This window comes from Oncorhynchus mykiss, chromosome 5 (assembly GCF_057628025.1).
Source record: "Oncorhynchus mykiss isolate SJ-2025 chromosome 5, ASM5762802v1, whole genome shotgun sequence".
NCBI lineage: Eukaryota > Metazoa > Chordata > Actinopteri > Salmoniformes > Salmonidae > Oncorhynchus > Oncorhynchus mykiss.
The window spans coordinates 21,846,908-21,869,377 of record NC_143026.1 but is presented as its reverse complement, the minus strand read 5'-3'; the positions used below and the strand labels follow the sequence as shown (position 1 = coordinate 21,869,377).

Below are 22,470 nucleotides of genomic sequence, written 5' to 3'. Positions count from 1 at the left end.
GGTGAAAAGTGATTGCATTTGTTTTGGATCCATGCTGTCTCCTGGGTGTGAACCTTGTGCCCCTCTGGCTGATGGCGAAGTCGGCTAAAAACAAAAGTGTTTCCTGATGGGTCCCAAATCAAATTAAGTTGTACTCTGGATGATGATTTTGATACATGATTTAAATACTTAAAATTAAGAACTTGGCATATTAAAAGCAATTGATGAGAAAAAAGTGATTTTTCTATGGGGAGGCTTAACCTAGGTCTGTGAAACCAGCCCTTTGGGCAAGATTAATACTGAAATGTTGCCATGTCACTAAACAGCCACAGAGCATAACTATTTAACATTAAAAGATTCAAGGGAATAATCATGTGATCTTTTGTTTTTAATTTCATTATGTACCATAAAATTACGATAAAACATGTACAACAGCAATTTGAGGCACAAGCTTGATGGGCTTTGTAGCTACACAACCCATCATTTAGACTTTTGAAACACAAGAGCTCCTGTATAGCTGCGTCATTCAGTTTCATCTGAACAGATCACACAACTGATATTAAACATTCAATGCAACAGTCCTAATAACTAACAGCCATAGAGACAAACAGGTTAAACCACTTCCCAGTTGTTGCAGTTCCATAACAGTCTCAAAATATCATATTGTCAATGTACAGCCTAGAGAGCAGCATCAGAACAGGCACAGCAGGAAGGTTCTGAGGTGTGTGTCCGTGTTTAAAAACTCAAATGCATTTCTCCCCTGCTTGAAGTAATCATTGATTATTTTCCAACATGGTGATAACTAACTACTAGTCTCACCCACCAGCCTAGGCTGAGGATGAGGTTAGACAACAGCAGTAGAATCCTTGTTTAAAACTACCCAATTTGGTGAATAAATATTTCCAAGAAAGAGAACAGGGAGGAATGCACGTTAAAAGTGTTCAAAGGGCCATTGATTTCCCTCATTGCAGGTGAAGGCAAGACAGTCCAGACACTGCACTGCCCTCGTGTGGCTTGAATTAGCACTGCACCTCACACAGACAACAGGGTCACTCACACTCAGGACGCAACCGCATACTGGACATTGTAGATAGAAATGGCATGAACAGAACTGAAATGATTCCTCACTATGCATGTTTAAGAGACATGTCAGTTCTACACAATACATTTCTATCTGATCACCACCCAGGACAGCACCTTTCTTTTTGTCTGATTTGGACAGAGCTAGTCATCTTCACCCTGGTTATCCACAATGAGGACATGAGTCCACTAACTTCTATTATGTTACCAGATAACATCAGTTTAAGGCAGATAATAATGTTTTAAAGGCAGAAAGGAAGATGCATAGCTTCATGTTGATTTCAAAAGTAACAAATTGCTTGGATTGTTTAGTAATTGTTGCAGTAATATGAGTCAGAGGTAGGGTGCAAGTTGTCCTGAACCCTGGCCTGATGGTGTCCCATTGGAGTGGTAGGTAGGTGTCACTCCCCATTGGCCCGTAGGTGTCACTCCCCATTGGCCCAGGGAATGATGTTCTCTCCATAATAGTTGAGGTTAGAATTTGGGCGTTGGGCAATCTGGTCCAAGATCTGTGGTTAAGGGCAACTTCTACCCAGAGCTGTGTGAGCCTGTCTCCATGCCTGGCATTCCTTCCAGTTCAGTAGCTGACCGGCGCTGATGTGACTGTGCATCACTACACTGCAGTCCTGAACGCAGCCCTGGGTGTAGTAGCTGTTATGAGCCAATCTGAAATGGTACCCTATTCCCTATATAGTACACCACTTTTGGCCACTGGAATCTATCCAGAAGTAGTGCACTATGTAGGGAATATACGGCCACCATTTGGGTCTAAATCGCAAGTCTCTATGACGCATACTCCTTCAGCAGCTGGCCGGCTATCACCAGTCTCTGGATTTCACTGGTGCCTTCATAGATCTCAGTGATTCGCGCGTCACGGTAGTGCCTCTCCGCTGGCATGTCTGTCACGTAACCCATTCCCCCAAGAACCTGGATTGACTTTTAGTTCCACAGATAGAGAAAAAGGGGTAAATATTTTTAAGGGTTTAGCATCTGAGAAATGTCAATGAATTCCATATTGATTATTGATTGATTCAGTCACTAGTTGTAGAAATAAGGACATGACAGGCTCTCTGATGCGTACCTGGTGGCCGCAGAAGGTAGCAGCCTCAGACGCTGCTAGTTTGGCCATGGCTGCTTCCTGTGGGGACAGGAAGGACGAAGTACAACGTTATGTAATATGACAGAGAGGATGGTGTGTGTGGTGTGGTGGGATGTGTACCTTGGTGAAGGGTTTCTTGGCGTCTTTTAGCATTGCAGCCTTCCAGGTGAGGAGACGAGCACTTTCAACAGCTACAGCCATGTCTGCCAACTTGAACTGAAGCATAGAGATACACACCCTTCAAGTGGAACTGACAGTATCCATTCCCGAATGGAGGCAGCAAACAATGTATCAAGCCCACTGTGATTTATAATCTGATAGCAAAGTTTTTTGGACTACCAAGAACTATTGAATTATATTAATCATGCATTGAGCTGCATCCAACTATTCTACCAACAATACCTTAGTGTACGTCATATAATGTTGAGTCAAATAGAACCTATTTTTTTAAACGTCTTATAAAGTTGGTTTTGTAGCATAAACTGAAAATGTGATATTTTTGACTGATATTAATATGTCTGTTTGTTTCATATCTGCAAAGTAGTACAAACATGGTCAGTTCCACTTTAATATAAGACACCTTAACATTTAAACAAACTTTTACATACACACACACCTGTACAGCCTGCAGCTTGCCAATGGGCGCGCCGAAGGCGGTGCGTTTGTGAGCGTAGTCCGCAGCACAGTCCAGAGCAGCCTGAGCAATACCCAGGGCCTGGGAAGCTATACCTATACGCCCACTGTCCAGGGTTTGCTGTGGGGGGGGGGGGGGGGGGGGGGGGGCAGTACACACAGACAAGCACATAATCACTCACATTGACTATGTACACACACAACCAACACCCCACCCCCACCTATAAACCGACCATGGCTATCTTGAAGCCAGATCCTCGTGACCCCAGCATGTTGCCCAGGGGTATCCTACAGTCCTCCAGGATGAGGTTGGCCGTGGAGGTTGCTCTGATGCCCAGCTTGTCCTCCTTCTTCCCCAGGGACAGGCCAGGATGGGGCATGGGCACCAGGAATGCACTGATACCCTATGGGGGGGGGAACAACACACTGAAATGCATGTATAAGTTACATTTATTATAATATCAAAATACTGAGAAACAGAGAGAGTGAGCGAGTGAGAGAACAATAAGGAATATAGGGGGTTTCACTATGACTCGACTCCAACTACGGTGTATCTAACCTTGTGTTTGAGTGACTTGTCAGTGGTAGCGAATATGACAGTAGCCGAAGCATCCCAGCTGTTGGTAATCCAGGCTTTAGTCCCGTTCAACACCCACTCTTCTCCCTCCTGTCTGGCTAACGTAGACGCTGCCCCTGCATCACTACCATTACCTACACAGATGGGGGAGAGAAAGAGAGAGAATCAACAACCACTCATCTTCCCTAGTTGGAGTGTAGTAGTAAATGGAGGGCCCTGGGGCACAGTGTGTGTTGTGTGCGTCTGTGGTGTACCTGGTTCACTCAGAGCGAAGCAGCCAACTTTCTCTCCAGTCGTGAAGGGAGTGATCCACTGTTCCTTCTGCTTCTGTGTTCCAAACTTCAATATTGGCCCTATGTACAAAGACTACACACACATACCCTTTAGTATCAGTGTTAGATACAGCGACAACATAAAACACACACACCCTTACGTACGTTGTTGACCGAGACCACACATCCAGTGCTGCCGCAGCCCCTACTGATCTCCTCCACGGCCAGAGAGTAGGCCAGGTAGTCCATTCCTGCTCCTCCCAGCGCCTCAGGAACCTCTACAGCCATCACCCCCATAGCACCCAGCTCTCGCACCTGTAGAAACACACACATGGATGCATTAGAGGGTGTGTGTGTGTGTACTTCATATTCTGTGTTCTGCGTGTGTGCCTGTTTAGTGATGCGTGTTGGTTCACACGCCTTCAAATTGCTAATAACCCATCCACAACCACCTGACTGATTTTCACTGAGGCCCCACCCGACCCAAACACGAAAATAGGCCGATAGAAAATGAGTCAGAGAAGGCGTACCAATCTTTTTGACAGGGGGTGCCGGATTTCTTTTTTTAAGCCTAGATATGTTAATCAACTTGTCTATAATTAGAAATATGCAGCTTCTCATCTGTCATTACTGCCCTAGAAGACTAAATAAGCCTTTGCTTACCAGAATGTATAAAGTAAATATAATATAAATACATAATATATCCTTTGTCAAGATAAACCATCCACCTGACAGGTATATCAAGAAGCCGATTAAACAGCATGATCATTACACAGGTGCACCTTGTGCTGGGGACAATTAAAAGGCCACTCTAAAATGTGTTGTTTTGTCACGCAACACAATGCCACAGATGTCTCATATTTTGAGGGAACGTGAAATTGACATTCTTAGTGCAGGAATGTCCACCAGAGCTGTTTCCAGAGAATTTGTCAATTTCTCTACCATAAGCTGCCTCAGAAAGGGGTGCTCAGGAGTATTTCTGTCTGTAATCAAGCCTATTCTGATTGAACGGGCATGGCTCCCAAGTGGGTGGGCCTATGCCCTCCCAGGCCCACCTATGTCTGCGCCCCTGCCGAGTCATGTGAATAGGGCCTAATGAATTTATTTCAATTGACTGATTTCCTTATTTAACTAGGCAAGTCAGTTAAGAACAAATTCTTATTTACAATGACGGCCTACCAAAAGGCTTCTTGCGGGGACGGACGGTGGCTGCGATTAAAAATGTAAAATAAATAAAATAGGACAACACACATCACAACAAGAGAGACAACACTACATAAAGAGAGATTTAAGACAACATAGCAAGGCAGCAACACTTACAACACAGCATGGTACAAACATTATTGGGCACAGACAACAGCACAAAAGGCAAGAAGGTCGAGACAACAATACATCACATAAAGAAGCCACAACTGTCAGTAAGTGTCCATGATTGAGTCTTTGAATGAAGAGATGGAGATAAAACTGTCCAGTTCGAGTGTTTGTTGCAGCTCGTTCCAGTCGCTAGCTGCAGCGAACTGAAAAGAGGAGCGACCCAGTGTGTGCCTTGGGGACCTTTAACAGAATGGGCTGCAGTAGATATCTCAGATAGGGGGGAGTGAGGCCTAAGAGGGTTTTATAAATAAGCATCAACCAGTGGGTCTTGCGACGGGTATACAGAGATGACCAGTTTACAGAGGAGTATAGAGTGCAGTGATGTGTCCTATAAGGAGCATTGGTGGCAAATCTGATGGCAGAATGGTAAAGAACATCTAGCCACTCTAGAGCACCCTTACCTGCCGGTCTATGAATTATGTCTCAGTAATCTAGCATGGGTAGGATGGTCATCTGAATCAGGGTTAGTTTGGCAGCTGGGGTGAAAGAGGAGCGATTACAATAGAAGAAACCAAGTCTAGATTTAACTTTAGCCTGCAGCTTTGATATGTGCTGAGAGAAGAACAGTGCACCATCTAGCCATACTCCCAAGTACTTGAATGAGGTTACTACCTCAGGATTTAGAGCTCAAGGTAGTCATCACACCTGTGGGAAGAGGGGCATTCTTATTACCAAACCACATGACCTTTGTTTTGGAGGTGCTCAGAACAAGGTTAAGGGCAGAGAAAGCTTGTTGGATACTAAGAAAGCTTTGCAATAGAGCATTTAACACAAAATCCAGGGAGAGGCCAGCTGAGTATAAGACTATCATCTGCATATACAGTGGGGCAAAACAGTATTTAGTCAGCCACCAATTGTGCAAGTTCTCCCACTTAAAAAGATGAGACCTGTAATTTTCAACAGACAAAATGAGAATAAAGAAATCCAGAAAATCACATTGTAGGATTTTTTATGAATTTATTTGCAAATTATGGTGGAAAATAAGTATTTGGTCACCTACAAACAAGCAAGATTTCTGGCTCTCACAGACCTATAACTTCTTCTTTAAGAGGCTCCTCTGTCCTCCACTCGTTACCTGTATTAATGGCACCTGTTTGAACTTGTTATCAGTATAAAAGACACCTGTCCACAACCTCAAACAGTCACACTCCAAACTCCACTATGGCCAAGACCAAAGAGCTGTCAAAGGACACCAGAAACCAAATTATAGACCTGGACCAGGCTGGGAAGACTGAATCTGCAATAGGTAAGCAGCTTGGTTTGAAGAAAATCAACTGTGGGAGCAATTATTAGGTAATGGAAGACATACAAGACCACTGATAATCTCCCTCGATCTGGGGCTCCACGCAAGATCTCACCCTGTGGGGTCAAAATGATCACAAGAACGGTGAGCAAAAATCCCAGAACCACACAGGGGGACCTAGTGAATGACCTGCAGAGAGCTGGGACCAAAGTAACAAAGCCTACCATCAGTAACACACTACGCCGCCAGGGACTCAAATCCTGCAGTGCCAGACATGTCCCCCTGCTTAAGCCAGTACATGTCCAGGCCCGTCAGAAGTTTGCTAGAGAGTATTTGGATGATCCAGAAGAAAATTGGGAGAATGTCATATGGTCAGATGAAACCAAAATATAACTTTTTGGTAAAAACTCAACTCGTCGTGTTTGGAGGAGAAAGAATGTTGAGTTGCATCAAAAGAACACCATACCTACTGTGAAGCATGGGGGTGGAAACATCATGCTTTGGGGCTGTTTTTCTGCAAAGGGACCAGGACGACTGATCCGTGTGAAGGAAAGAATGAATGGGGCCATGTATCATGAGATTGAGTGAAAACCTCCTTCCATCAGCAAGGGCATTGAAGATGAAACGTGGCTGGGTCTTTCAGCATGACAATGATCCCAAACACACCGCCCGGGCAACGAAGGAGTGGCTTCGTAAGAAGCATTTCAAGGTCCTGGAGTGGCCTAGCCAGTCTCCAGACCTGAACCCCATAGAAAATCTTTGAAGGGAGCTGAAAGTCTGTGTTGCCGAGCAACAGCCCCAAAACATCACTGCTCCAGAGGAGATCTGCATGGAGGAATGGGCCAAAATACCAGAAACAGTGTGTGAAAACCTTGTGAAGACTTACAGAAAACGTTTGACCTCTGTCATTGCTAACAAAGGGTATAAAAACAAAGTATTGAGATAAACTTTTGTTATTGACCAAATACTTTTTTTTCCACCATAATTTGCAAATAAATTCATTAAAAATCCTACAATGTGATTTTCTGGATTTTTTTTCTCATTTTGTCTGTCATAGTTGAAGTGTACCTATGATGAAAATTACAGGCCTCTCATCTTTTTAAGTGGGAGAACTTGCACAATTGGTGGCTGACAAAATACTTTTTTGCCCCACTGTAAATGGATGAGAGAGCCTCCTACTGCCTGAGCTATGTTGTTGATGTAAATTGAGAAGAGCATGGGGCCTAGGACCGAGCCTTGGGGTACTCCCTTGGTGACAGGCAGTGGCTGAGACAGCAGATTTTCTGACTTTATACACTGCACTCTTTGAGAGAGGTAGTTAGCAAACTAGGCCAAAGACCCCTCAGAGACACTAATACTCCTTAGCCGGCCTACAAGAATGGAATGGTCTCATAATTGACTGTCATGACCTTTAAGATCCTGAAATAAATAATTCATATTTCTCCACTCCTGTTCAAAATGTAGATTTGGTGTATCAGTAATGCAATAAAGTGTTTAATTCTGCAGGAGTTAATAAACAAAAAAAAATAAATGCAACAATTAAGATTTTACTGAGTTACAGTATATAAGGAAATCAGTCAATCGGAATAAATCCATTAGGCCCTAATCTATGGATTTCGAATGACTGGGAAATGGTCACAGATACCTTAAAAAAACGTAGGGGAGTGAATCAGTCAATATCTGGTGTGATCACCATTTGCCTCATGCAGCACGACACATCTCCTTCGCATCTAGTTGACCAGCCTGTTGATTGTGGTCTGTGGAATGTTGACCCTCTCCTCTTCAATGGATGTTTGAAGTTGCTGGATATTGGCAGGAACTGGAACATGCTTTCGTACATGTTGATCCAGAGCATCCCAAACATGCTCAATGGGTGACATGTCTGGTGAGTATGCAATTGTGTTTGTTGCCCGTAGTTTATGCCTGCCTGCCTGCCTGCCTGCACCATAACCCCACCATGGGGCACACTGTTCACAACGTTAACATCAGCAAACCGCTTGCCCACAAACGATGTCTGCCATGTGTCCGGTACAGTTGAAACCAGCTGTCAATCATGAAGAGCACACTTCTCCAGCGTCCCAGTGGCCATCGAAGGTGAGCATTTGCCCACTGAAGTCTGTTACGACGCCAAACTGCAGTCAGGTCAAGACCCTGGATATGATGAGCACGCAGATGAGCTTCCCTGCGCAAGTTTCAAAAAGCATTTGGCGAATGGCATGTATTTGGCGCTCGTACAGTCAGGCTCTGAAGCTTAGGCTTACGCACTAATGACATACGAATAATGAAAAACTTCAATTTAGCCTATAGATATGAACTGCACAAGAATTATGCATTTTTAATGCATTTTTCCCCTTTTCAACCTGCCTGCCACCCACACAATATTTCATGACCCTAAACCCACCATTCCGGAAGATATAACCAGGAGTAGCGATGGGCTTTTGACGTTTGACTGTTCGAGTACTAGCATAACAATTCCTCATTGAACACTGCATGGTGATAAATTGAGGCGATGACATCTATTTGGGGAGTAGGCGTAATGATTCTGATGAAAATACGCTCTGTTTTAATCAAACAAATATTTGTACATATTTTCAGTGTGGAACCTGTCTATGTTTATGGAGGTTATAGCCTGGGCTAATTGGCACTAGCAGTTCGCAAGGTAGCCAAAGCAGAAAATAGACGGGATGCAATTATTCCAAAACTGCAGCTTGTTGTTGGAACACATATTTACCTACAAATCAACCAGTCCATTGTGAATTTGTGATAAAACTGTCTTCATTTGGCAAGGAGTGTAGATTGTGTATCCCTTCAGAGCCATTTATGCCCACTGTTTGTATAGGCATTTCTGTAGGCCTAACAGGAGAATGTGTGCAAATTCAGCAGGTGTGTGTAGAGGGAGTGGTCGGAACGCAAATGAGTGAAAGAGATATGGAGGGGAAAGGGAATTTAGGGAGGAGAACTGATGCCTTGGATTCTTTTTTGTTGTGCCCCGCAAATGCAAATGTACAAGTGGAACACTAAGGAAAGCAAATTAACGTTTCCTTCAAGACAATGGGGGGGGGGGGGGGGGGGGGAATCCACAAAGCACATTCTACCAAATAGTTTTAGTATTTTATTGGATTATTTTTATCCCCTCTGGTCAAAGATCGAGTTTTGACATCCAATCGAGGACTCAATTACTCATACCTAAAACCCCCGGGACTGTAGGTTATGAGTCTACCCGAGCATCACTAGTGTGTGTACCTGTTGCGCTGGGAAGAGGTGTTCCTTATCAAGTTTGCCAGCTATAGGACCCAGCTCTCTGTCTGCGTAGTCTCTACAGGTTTGTCTCATCATCTGGTGCATCTCTGGTAGCTCAGCTAGAGAGGACAGAGACCTACAGCCACTGACACACAAGCCCAGGGCTGGAAAGGGGGATAAAGACAGAGAGAGAGAGAGGCTTTAGTATTGTAAGAGCTGCTCATGTCTAGCATGAATTCACAACATCATAACTCGACTGTTAGACAGTGTTACATGAATACAACTGCCCAGGTCGACCCTGAGTGACAACCAATCATTGTAAATAGACCCAACACACCCGCACCAGGGCCGTCACCAGAGTTTCATACCATTCAGGGATCAGTCCCGAAGACCAGGGGCTAAGGGGTTTGCAGGTCAGAGAAAAATGTTTGCCTTTTCTAAAATAATTGATTGTAACGCTAGATCATTTTACATGACTGAAGACAATACAATAATATTTTATATACCACACAAATTACCTAAATGACAAGTTACTGACATTGACATAGAGATCAATAAAATGAATGACCCAAATCATAAATTAAACCAATAGCATTAGGCCAATGAAAAAGGTCCCACAGTTAACAGTGCATGTCAGAGGAAAAACCAAGCCGTGAAGTCGAAATAATTGTCCATAGAGCTCAGAGACAGGATTGAGTCGAGGCACAGATCTGGTGAAGGATACCAAAAAATGTCTACAGGCATTGAAGGTATCCAAGAACACAGTGGCTTCCATCATTCTTAAATGGAAGAAGTATGGAACCACCAAGACTCTTCCTAGAGCTGTCCAAACTGAGCAATCAGGGGATTAGGGCCTGGGAGGTGGATCAGGGTAAGGGAGGTGGCCAAGAACCCGATGGTCCCTGACGGAGCTCCAGAATTCCTCTGTGGAGATGGGAGAAACTTCCAGAAGGACAACCATCTCTGCAGCATTCCGCCAATCAGGACTTTATGGTAGAGTGGCCAGATGGAAGCCACTCCTCAGTAAAAGGCACATGACAGCCCACTTGGAGTTTGCCAAAAGGCACCAAAAGTACTCTCAAACCATGAGAAACAAGATTCTCTGTTCTGATGAAACCAAGACTGGACTCTTTGGCCTGAATGCTAAGCGTCAAGCGTCATGTCCGGAGGAAACCTGGCACCATCCCTACGGTGAAGCATGGTGGTGGCAGCATCATGCTGTGGGGATGTTTTTCAGCCACATGGACTGGGAGAAAAGCAGCCAACAAGTGCTCAGCATGTGGGAACTCCTTTGACACTGTTGGAAAAGCATTCCAGGTGAAGCTGGTTGAGAGAATGTCAAGAGAGTGTAAAGCTGTCATCAAGACAAAGGGTGGCTTTTTGAAGAATCTCAAATATATTTTGATTTGTTTAACACTTTTTTGGTTAGATTCCATGTGTTATTTCATAGTTTCGATGTCTTCACTATTATTCTACAATGTAAAAAATTGTAAAAATAAAGAAAAACCCTTGAATGAGTAGGTGTTCAAAATTTACACTACCGGTCAAAAGTTTTAGATCTTGAATGATGTAGGCTAAGTAGCCTAACTATTGTTTAACAGAATTTTAGCACAGATAGAGTTAAACACAGCAACTTGTAATTAGTTTAAATCAAATAATATTTTAGCATATAGTGCGTGCTGTTGAGTTGTGTTTGAGGAAAAAACGTTTTTTCTACATTTCAGCATAATCATCCTAAATTGTCATAAGAAAAGACGTGGTGTTTTTGGTATAACAGTAGCCTGACATTATCTATGCTATTATATTAGGTTTGTTATGTACAATATTCATTAATCATGAAGTGATCTTGCGAAAAAGTACCATTCTGAGAAGTGGCGAAGCATCACTCCACTGCGCACTGGCAGCACGACACCCTTGATTATAACGGTTGGATGACTTTGTGAGTGTCACGTAACCATAGCTCTATTAACTAAGCGGCGCATTCAGTTGACTACAAAAAAAATACATGTACACCATTGCAAAAGATTCAGGGCTGACCCAAAATCATTCAGGGCCCCAAAAGCAAGGTCCTGGTGACGTCCCTGGCACGCACACACACAGTACCATCCACAATACATAACTGTCTAGCTAAATCTCGCCACACTGACAACCCCCTGCCTGTGGGGTAAAGGTTGGAGACTGGACATGAAGATGACCTAATGATGATGATGCATGTTGATAAAGTTAATATCAGCAGCATACCACCCTGCATCCCACTGCTGGCTTGCTTCTGAAGCTAAGCAGGGTTGGTCCTGGTTGGGAGACCAGATGCTGCTGGAAGTGGTGTTGGAGGGCCAGTGGGAGGCACACTTTCCTCTGGTCTAAAAAACTATCCCAATGCCCCAGGGGAGTGATTGGGGACATTGTCCTGTGTAGGGTGCTGTCTATGGGATGTTAAATGGGGTGTCCTGACTCTGTGGTCACTTAAGATCCCATGGCACTTATTGTAAGAGTAGGGTGTTATCCCCAGTGTCCTGGCTAAATTCACAATCATCCCCTCAAACCATCATAGTCACCTAATTATCCCCTCTCCCCTGTAACTATTCCCCAGGTTGTTGCTGAAAATGAGAATATGTTCAGTCAACTTACCTAGTAAAATAAAATAAAGAGAATAAATAAATCAAATAAAGAGAGTGGATGAAAGTAGGCTGTGATTATTCAGTAGCAAATGACTAGTCATTTAACTTTGCAAATTCCCTCAAGAAGTAAATAATAGCGATAATAATCGTTAATAATAGCGATAATAATCCCTTATATCAATTTATATTGGTTGGCTGTTAAAAGGATCCACCCCTTTAAAAAATGTTTTATCCTAAAATGACATACGAAAATCTAACTGCCTGTAGCTCGGGACCTGAAGCAAGGATATGCATATTCTTGGTACCATTTGAAAGGAAACACTTTGAACTTTGTGGAAATGTGAAAGGAATGTAGGAAAATATAATACAATATATCTGGTAAAAGCTACCATCATCTTTGAAATGCAAGAGAAATGGCATAATGTATTATTCCAGCCCAGGTGCAATTTAGATTTTGGCCACTAGATGGCAGCATTGTATGTGCAACGTTTTAGACTGATCCAATGAACCATTGTATTTCTGGTCCAAATGTTGTATCAAGACTGCCCAAATGTGCCTAATTTGTTTATTAAATAACTTTTATGTTCAAAATTGTGCACGCTCCTCAAACAATAGCATGGTATTCTTTCACTGTAATAGCTACTGTAAATTGGACAGTTAGATACATTCTTGTTAAAGCTTTCTGCCAATATCAGATATGTCCTGGGAAATGTTCTTGCTACTTACTAATGCTAATCACATTAGCCTACATTAGCGCAACTGTGCCATGGACGGGGCACCGATCCCAAAGAAGTTCACTATACTGAACAAAAATAAAATGCAACATTCAACAATGTCTAAGAGTTACAGTTCATATAAAAGGAAATCAGTCAATTAAAATAAATTCATTAGGCCCTAACCTATGGATTTTAGATGACTGAAAATACAGATATGCATCTGTTCGTCACAGATACCTTTAAAAAAAGGTAGGGGTGTCACCACCATTTGTCTTATGCAGCATGACACATCTCCTTTGCATAGAGTTGAATAGTCTGTTGACTGTGGCCTGTGGAATGTTGTTCCACTTCTCTTCAATGGCTGTGCAAAGTTGCTGGATATTGTCGGGAACTGGAACACACTGTCATAAACGTCGATCCAGAGCATCCCAAACATGCTCAACAGGTATCATATCTGGTGAGTATGCAGGCCATGGAAGAACTGGGACATTTTCAGATTCCAGGAATTGTGTACAGATCCTTTTGACATGGAGCTGCGCATTATCATGCTGAAACATGAGGTGATGGCAGCAGATGAATGGCACGACAATGGGCCTCAGGATCTCATCATGTTATCTCTGTGCATTAAAATTTCTGTTGATAAAATGCTAATGTGTTTGTTGTCCATAGCTCACGCCTGCCCATACCATAAGTTCACCATGGGGCACCTTGTTCACAACATTGACATCAGCAAACTGCTCACCCACACAACACCATAAACATGGTCTGGGGTTGTGAAGTGGTTGGATGTCGGCTTATGGTAGAGAAATTAACATTCAGTTCTCTGGCAACAGCTTTGGTGAACATTCCTGCAGTCAGCATGGCAATTGCACGCTTCCTCAACACTTGAGACATCTGTGGCATTGGGTTGTGTGACAAAACTACACATTTTAGAGTGGCCTTTTTTATTGTTCCCAGCACAAGGTGCATCTGTGTAATGATCATGCTGTTAATTCAGTTTCTTGATATGCCACACCAGTCAGGTTGATGGATTATCTTGGCAAAGGAGAAATGCTCACTAACAAGTATGTAAACACATTTTTTACACAACATTTAAGAGAAATAAGATTTTTGTTCATATGGAAAATGTATGGGATATTTTATTTCAAGTCATGAAACATGGGACCAACACTTTACATGTTGAGTTTATATTCTTGTTCAGTGTAGGTGAAAGGTCACCTCTGTCCTCTCGCTTTTAACCTTTATCCCAGTGCGAGCGCTTGCCCGAGAAAACACTTGGGTGGACAACGAACCCGATACATTGAAATGCGAATAGATTAATTACAATCTGTGTATTACATAGCTAACCACCAAACAAAAGTCAGTGCAAACAATGGTTACTTAACGTTAACTGGTTGCAGTCCTTACTTAACCCCATTCAAGTTCAAATGCCTCGAAAGCTATTACTAGCTCAACTAAAGCCAGACTAATTTACTGCCATTGCAAATGCAGCATTCTAGTAATGCATAAAAGCTGTGAATCGTTTTTGGGGCTAGCTAAGAAGCCAACTAAACGCTCGATATGCAACTAGCTGTCGTTACTTAGCATTGGTCTTTAGCTAGCTAGCTCATTACCAAATACTAGCATAAGCTACTAGCCGAGTAATGTAGCTAGCACCCCGGCACATGACTGTCAGTCTATTCATTGTCGAAGGATCAACAAACAGAATAAGTACAATATCCCTTTGTATTCGAGAGACAAATTAGCATTTTTCAAAAGTTTGTGTATTGATTGTATACTGACTGACCTTTTCCAGCTTTGAAGAGTGCTGCCATGTTGTTTATTCTTGACTTGCTGCTTGAAACCAGACAGCTGGAGTCGCTATCAACCCACGTGACATAGTTCGAGTGACGTCTGTATTTTTTGTTATGGTTATGTAGCCTGCATTTCTTTAATAAATATATATTTTTATTGCAGATTAACCAGTATACAACCAGACAATGATAACATTTGCTAGGGGGTACAACAAATGACAGATTATACAAAGACCTTAAAAGATACACACATATTGATTGCTGTCACAGCTTTCGTATTAGAAGAATGTAGAATGGTCTTAATGTACTGCTCGAATTCCTTATAGAAAACACGGAAGAGTGTTTTTTTATTAGTGAATTTACATTTATGAATATTACATTTTATCATTAGCACAATTAGATTTATGAGGTAACATTGTTTTTCTTTATATTTATTATGGTTAAGGAAACCGAGTAGCACCTTCTCCCATAACAAACAAAAGCCATCAAGAATATTAACAATTATAAAACTGTGAATATCTTTCCATAATTTCTTTACATGTAGACAATGCAAAACTGTTTCTGGATGCTCAACACAAAATGTACAGTTTATGCTAATGTATTTGTTGAGTTTCTTCAGGTAATGATTCGCAGGGTAATACTTATGGATCATTCTGAAAGAGACCTCTGACCTTGTTAACAAGCAGGTATTTGTGTGGTAATAACCAGACCTTTTTTCCAACAGATATTATTGACAAATGTATTCCAGTAAGTTGTGACATAAGGAATAGATACAATATCCCCTTGAAATAAAGAACGTATAGATCTGTTGTTCTGAGGGAGCAAGGAGAAACATATTTTCCTATTGGAGAGTCAACTGGATTAAGTTAGGGTAGGTCAAGAAGGTGAGGTGGCCTACATTTCTTATCAGAATTATTTAGCTACATGTTTACATCAGTATAGCGGCAGCTTTTTGTTGCAGAACTGGTTGATGTTAAAACAACCGGATGCTCTGTTGTAACCTAAAATTAGCTCATTTCATAATTTTCCTATTTTAATGATGATTCATCATGTCTACATCTTTTTCTTTGGCCATTTTATGGGACCATTGGCCAAAACTCAAAGGTGAACATTTTAAATCCCTCACATTTGTCAAATTTTGTGTTTTGTCATAAACTGACCATAACTCCTACGTCATAGCTCTAGATAGGAAACACATTTCAAGGTCCCATTGAATAACCTTATACAAGCTTTATCTACATGCATCCTCATGGTTAGGTAATAATAATTTAAACTGTTCAATCTATAGCTTAGAGACAGGGGGACTGTGCTGTCTGTCAGTGGTGAGAGGGGCTGTGTTCAACCTTTAACCCCTCGCTAATCAGATGGTCCTTTCTCAGTCTAACAGGACAGATGGAGAGGTGAGGGACAGAAGGAAGAGAGAGAGAGATGGACACAGTGAAGGAGGGAGAGACCGAGAAATACAAAACATTGGGAGAAAGCAGTCAGACAGACATAAGGGAAGAGAGAGAAATAAACAGTGAATAACAAACCGTGAAAGACAGTGAAGCACAAAATGCTGTGGTAAAAATGTTGCCACAGGCTCTGAATAAAAGTAGTCCAGGCAAAAGGAATTCAAGTTTTTCAAAACATGTTTATTATTTGGCATCATAAAAAGTCATTTAGGTTGTTCCAGTTGGTACGATGCTGTCATTCTATCCCTTTAGGATGGAGGGATGAGGGTGGGTGAAGGGAAGGAAAGGAAAGGAGGGATATGGTTGGAGAAATAAAAAGCGCCTGTTGGGCGGGTTGAGTGAGGGAGGGCTGGCTGCAGTTACAGCGTCCGTCCACCAGAGTTCCCTCACTTGGTGGCGGAAGTGAGGTTGAAGCAACCACGCTGATGGAACTGCATGTCCCTGACGCGACGCATGGACTGGATCTGGGGCTGGAAGGCACAGAACTCGTTGTAGTGTCTGTAGTCACCACACTCAAACAGGTACTGGTAGCCTCTGTATCCGGGGTACTGGTAACCCACCCACCTGGAGAGAGGAGGAGATAGAGAGGATCAGTTTAGTTAAGTTACCGTATATTTAGATTTATAGTATTTCTAGGGTGTTTTTAGATTAAAATGAAGTCATATAATGGAGTTCTACAGTCATAAATGTACCTGTGATATTTTATGACACAAAAACATGACACAGTCCTCCCCATGACTAACTGAATACTTCCCTTGTAGGCACGGGACCTGCAGCTCTGCCTTAGGCTCTGGGCCATATGTCACTCTACTGCTACACATGTATTACTACTCTATTTCTAGCTTCTCCTGCAGATATGAGCTTTATCACTGATATAGCTGATGATTTGTCAGTTTATTTAACCAGGTTCTCAGCAGCAGAGTAGCCCTACTGCTGTGATACATATAAATATAGATGTGGTGTGCGTGTATAAGGATGAGTGCATGTGTGTGTGTGTGTGTGTACTCACACTCCGCCAGGCACCCTCACGCTGCCCACCCTGTCAGTGAAGCCGTGCGCCCAGAGGGTGGGCACGTCATCCTCCTGGATCTCCATCTTATTGCCCTTGAAGTCAGAGAGCTCAAACAGACAGATCTTGTGCTCCATGCTGTCCTGATGAGGGAAGGAGGGAGAGAGGGAAGGAAGGGGAGGAAGGAGAGAGAATGTCAGGGTACAGTGTTGGAGGTTAATTCCACTAGCTACTGTATTAGCCCTGGTCACCAGATGTTTTTGCTTTAGCAAACTCCTTTGTCATTGTCATGTTGGGAATGTGTGTGTGAAAATGTGAGAGTGTGTTTGTGTGTGTGTTTGGCATGAGTCTATGTGTGTATGCGAACGTGTTTTATGTGTGTGTGTGTGTGTTCCTCACCATGCGGATGGGTCTGAGGGACATGAGGCAGTCGCTACGGTAAGAGTTGCTCCAGGTATCCCAGCGAGGGTACTCTCCCTTCTCCAAGATGAACATCTCCCCACGGAAGTTAGTCTGCTCAAAGGCAACAAAGCTGGAGAGGGGGGGCCATCAGGGACAGGGGGGGCACAAGGGGGAGATGGGGGAGAGAGGGATTAGAAGACGGGATGAAATGAGTGTGAAGAACTGTGAAAGAGTACAGGATCCGTGTCTCAGTGATCACATCTCAGATGTTAAAGTGTTCCTGTGTTTTGGACTAGAATATAGTGGAGCTTACTGATTGTGTAATCATACCCTATAGGTGTATGTGTGTGTGTGATCTTTCCCTGTAGGTGTATGTGTGTGTGTGTGTGTGTGTGTGTGATCTTTCCCTGTAGGTGTATGTGTCCACTTACGGGCCGCACTCAACGATGATACTGCGCACTCTCTCCATGCCGCGGTCACACACGTTCATGCACTCATTCTGGATCTCCATCATTCTGCCCTGGAAGTTCTCCTGGTCGAACAGCATGATCTGCAGGGGTCCGAGTTTAGATGACATCATCAACAGGAGAGGTCAAGGGTGAGGCACTGTCATTATTCCAGAAATATTGTATTCTATATTTGCCATTTTACCATAGAATTAGAATGAATATGGTGCCTTTTACTACTGCAGGTATGTAACTACTGTAGGACTCAGAGCCCTTTACAGTTGGGGCTGGTAACTACAGTAACTCAATCTATCAATCAGTTAGAAAGCTCCATTATCACTCTGACTACCTGGACAGGAGCTTCCTTCCACTAAACCCAAAGCCCCCTGTACTGCTGTGAAGGCCGTAAGATGTCTGGGGTCATCTTAGATGTCTGGGGTCATCCACTGACTGAGTAGCAATGTTTACAATCACAACAGACCTCCTGTATAATGCTCTATCCATAGTCAATTAACCCTGCTCAAATAAAGGCTAAAGGCAAATGGCTAACTTTAGACAGTTTGCTGCTCCCACACAATGGGTGGACATTACTCTTTTTTCTGCAGTTACCATTTGAATCCAGCTCCTGTGCCAAGTGGGCTGTGTCTATATATAATGGAGATGTGGTGACTCACTTTGAAGTTTCCCATGCCAGGGTCTCCGGTCTTGGTGGCCTTGCTGGTGGCAGCGGGGGCAGGGGCTCCCTTGTCCTTAGCATCAGTTCCCTGACTGGAGGCGGACTTGGCGGTCTGAGACATGGTGAGGGATCAGGAGATTCTGACAGGGAGAAGGGGTAGAGGGAGGGACAATGGAGGGAGGGGATGGAGAGATGAGTGTGGGAAGAGAGGGGGCAAGGAGAGGATGGAGGGATTGGAGAGAGGGGACAGGGAGAGGAGAGGTATGTCAGAGGAAAGAGAGGGTGGAGCAACCAGAGACAGTAAAAGGGAGTATTGACGGAAAGAGGGCAAGTGAGGAGGATAGAGATGCAAGTAAAGAGAGGGAAAGAGAATGGAGGGGTAGGTAGAGAGATAGATTGAGAGAAAGAGGGACAAGGAGAAATACATGTAAAAACAGTCAAAACACAATCAGGTAAAGGTGTGGTATCTATGTTCTTACTACAGAATGAATGTTTGTTGATTGTGTGTTACTATTTTATTTTTGTAAATAACTAAGGCAGGACACAGAGGCCACACACTTCCATAGGATGGATCAGAATCACCAATAAGAAAGTAACCATCCAATGTAGCAATCCAGCCTGGGGTCTGAGTGCCTCATGTAGGCCCTGAGGCCTGGGCCTCTGTTAGGGGCTCTGCCCCGCTCGAGGGTGACACACCCAGACATTGTAGGCTGAGAGGAGTGGGCCCTTGTGTACTGTTTGCCGCTGTGGATTGTGTGTGTGGGTGGGGTGTGTCCTTACCTGTGTGTACAGCTTGTAGTGCCGTGTGGGGTAGGCTGGCTCGTGCTGGCCCCCTCAGTGCAGAGCCCTAGCTTTTATACCCTGGCAAGGGCCGAAAGCCGGGGCTCGCAGGACAATAAAAACACAAGCGTCATCAGAGTTGATCTGGACCAAAGCACCCCAGGTCATCGCATCACCCAGAACGCCCCCCCCCCCCCCTTGCTGCCTGTAAGCACTTTACTGTCAATGGAAAGCCCTGACAATGGCACTTTCCCCTCTGTTAGTGTGCTGGGCCTGTAAACTATAACAGCATATAGAGAACAGGAATGCATAGACCTGAAGGGCGCAAGGAGTTAATCCTCTAACACAAACACACGCAGCTGCATGCACACACACATGCATGCACTCATGTACAGACACACACACACACACACAGACACATACACACAGACACACACACACAGTGTTTCTCTCTTATCTTTCTCTTACTCTAACAGGAAAAACTTTACATGGTATAGCCATGACTGATTTACTCCGTTCCTTCTTCTACTTCTTCTTCTTCTTCTTCTTCTATGTAGTTCCAAGCACAATGTGTGAAACGTAGTTTATGAATAAAGTTAAGATCACTATTCATATTTTTTTTATTATAATAATTTATTATAATTATTATCGGAGAAAGGATATGGATATGTAACCAGGTGATAACGTCTCACAGCACTGTCTGTCTGTCTCCCACACATGTTTTACATGGATATAATGCTAATATACAGGCAGTATCACACAGCATTTTAAAACACAGAAAAGGATGCTAAAGGAAGATAGAGGAGAAATAGTAGAGCCTGTATGACACTGATGAAGCCTTAATCCTTGTCTTTTCTCCTTTCTACTACTCTCTTCTTTCTCCTCTTTCCTTACCCCCCCATCTCCCCGTCTCTCTCTACCCCCTCACCACAGGTCTTTATGGAAAGTGTTCATGTTCTACACACATTGTCCAATCAAGTACAGGTCCCTCCATTGTATAGGTCAATGTTAATGATCATGAAGTTATGGTTTTAAGAATAAAGATTACTTTTTCAATGTTGTGGATATCGTGATCCTTGAAAGATTGATTGATTGTTTGTTTGTTTGATTGGTTAATTAACTAATTTAGATAGATACAGTTCCTTCAGAAAGTATTCACACCCCTTGAATTTTTCCACATTTTGTAATGTACATACACTTACTTTGGAGTCATTAAAACTCGATTTCAACCACTCCACATATTTCTTGTTAACAAACTATAGTTTTGGCACATCCTTTAGGACATCTACTTTGTGCATGACACAGTCATTTTTCCAGCAATTGTTTACAGACAGATTATTTCACTTATAATTCACTGTATCACAATTCCAGAAGTTAAAGTAAACTAAGTTGACTGTGCCATTAAACAGCTTGGGAAATTCCAGAAAATTATGTTGTGGCAGCATCATGTTGTGGGGGTGCTTTGCTGCACGAGGGACTGCACTTCACAAAATAGATGGCTTCATGAGGAAGGAAAATAATGTGGATGTATTGAAGCAACATCTCAAGACATCAGTCAGGAAGTTAAAGCTTGGTCGCAAATGGGTCTTCCAAATGGACAACGACCCCAAGCATACTTCCAAAGTTGTGGCAAAATGGCGTAAGGACAAAAAAGTCAAGGTATTAGAGTGGCCACCACAAGATGTCTGCCGGCAGGCACAATGGCTTCGGAAAGTATTCCTTCTTATTGGCAGGGACTAGGGAGTTCTTTAGGAAAAAAATAAACAGAATAGAAAAGCACAGGAAAATCCTAGAGGAAAATCTGGTTACGGTTGCTTTCCAACAGACCAATTCACCTTTCAGCAAGACAATAACCCAAAACACAAGGCCAAATACAGTACCAGTCAAAAGTTTGGACACACCTACTCATTCAAGCGTTTTTCTTTATTTTTGTTATTTTCTACATTGTAGAAAGTAGTGAAGACATTAAAGCTATGAAATAATACAAATGGAATCATGTAGTAACCAAAAAAGTGTTCAACAAATCAAAATAGATTTTATATTTGAGATTCTTCAAAGTAGCCACCATTTGCCTTGATGACAGCTTTCCACATTCTCTCAACCAGCTTTAGCTGGAATGCTTTTCCAACTGTCTTGAAGGAGTTCACACATATGCTGAGCACTTGTTGCCTGCTTTTCCTTCACTCTGCGGTCCAACTCATTCCAAACCATCTCAATTGGGTTGAGGTCGGGTGATTGTGGAGGCAAGGTCATCTGATGCGGCACTCCATTACACTCCATTGGCACTCCATTGGTCATTGTCCTGTTAGAAAACAAATGATAGTCCCACTCAGAGCAAACCAGATGGAATGGTGTATCGCTGCAGAATGCTGTGGTAGCCATGCTGGTTAAGTTTGCCTTGAATTCTAAATAAATCACAGACAGTGTCACCAGCAAAGCACCCCAACACCATCACACCTCCTCCTCCATGCTTCACGGTGGGAACCACACATGCGGAGATCATCTGTTCACCTACTCTGCGTCTCACAAAGACACAGCGGTTGGAACCATAAATCTCAAATTTGGACTCATCAGACCAAAGGACAGATTTCCACCGGTCTAATGTCCATTGCAAGTCTCTTATTATTATTGATGTCCTTTAGTAGTGGTTTCTTTGCAACAATTCGACCATGAAGGCCTGATTCACTCAGTCTCCTCTGAACAGTTGATGATGAGATGTGTCTATTACTTGAACTCTGTGAAGCATTTATTTGGGCTTCAATTGCTGAGGCTGGTAACTCTAATTAATTTATCCTCTGCCGCAGAGGTAACTCTGGGTCTTCCTTTCCTGTGGCGGTCCTCATGAGAGCCAGTTTCATCACAGCACATGATGGTTTTTGCAACTGCACTTGAAGAAACGTTCAAAGTTCTTGACATTTCTGGATTGACTTACCTTCATGTCTTAAAATAATGGACTGTCATTTCTCTTTGCTTATTTGAGCTGTTCTTGCCATAATATGGACATGGTATTTTACCAAATAGGGCTATCTTCTGTATGCCACCCCTACCTTGTCACAACACAAATGATTGGTTCAAACAC

At 42.9% G+C, this 22,470-nt stretch overlaps 2 protein-coding genes across 2 annotated transcripts; both read right to left on the bottom strand.

Annotated features, from left to right (window-relative positions):
• Positions 1 to 349: 349 nt before the first annotated feature.
• Positions 350 to 14,723, bottom strand: acads (acyl-CoA dehydrogenase short chain). Its single transcript, XM_036977038.2, has 10 exons — positions 14,618 to 14,723; positions 9,501 to 9,661; positions 3,806 to 3,955; positions 3,623 to 3,734; positions 3,351 to 3,502; positions 3,025 to 3,195; positions 2,775 to 2,912; positions 2,279 to 2,374; positions 2,141 to 2,197; positions 350 to 1,995 (listed from the first exon to the last, which is right to left on the bottom strand). Exons 1-10 carry the CDS (start codon positions 14,643 to 14,645, stop codon positions 1,843 to 1,845), a joined length of 1,218 nt encoding a protein of 405 aa, XP_036832933.1. The 5' UTR covers positions 14,646 to 14,723; the 3' UTR covers positions 350 to 1,842.
• A 1,514-nt stretch (positions 14,724 to 16,237) lies between these two features.
• crybb1 (crystallin, beta B1) lies at positions 16,238 to 19,474 on the bottom strand. The gene is made up of 6 exons (XM_021602081.3): positions 19,392 to 19,474; positions 18,610 to 18,751; positions 17,921 to 18,039; positions 17,487 to 17,619; positions 17,088 to 17,230; positions 16,238 to 16,642 (listed from the first exon to the last, which is right to left on the bottom strand). Exons 2-6 carry the CDS (start codon positions 18,730 to 18,732, stop codon positions 16,465 to 16,467), a joined length of 696 nt encoding a protein of 231 aa, XP_021457756.1. The 5' UTR covers positions 18,733 to 18,751; positions 19,392 to 19,474; the 3' UTR covers positions 16,238 to 16,464.
• Positions 19,475 to 22,470: the final 2,996 nt, after the last annotated feature.

Coding starts and splice junctions, on each gene's coding strand:
- acads (XM_036977038.2), bottom strand. CDS start 14,645: ATGGCAGCACTCTTCAAAGCTGGAAAAG. Junction 3,956..9,500: donor ACCTCTTCCCAGCGCAACAG/GTACACACACTA, acceptor GTGTTTCTACAG/GTGCGAGAGCTGGGTGCTAT. Junction 3,735..3,805: donor GTGTGGTCTCGGTCAACAAC/GTACGTAAGGGT, acceptor ATGTGTGTGTAG/TCTTTGTACATAGGGCCAAT.
- crybb1 (XM_021602081.3), bottom strand. CDS start 18,732: ATGTCTCAGACCGCCAAGTCCGCCTCCAGTCAGGGAACTGATGCTAAG. Junction 17,231..17,486: donor CCCTCAGACCCATCCGCATG/GTGAGGAACACA, acceptor TTCCCTCATCAG/GACAGCATGGAGCACAAGAT. Junction 16,643..17,087: donor GTGAGGGTGCCTGGCGGAGT/GTGAGTACACAC, acceptor TCCTCTCTCCAG/GTGGGTGGGTTACCAGTACC.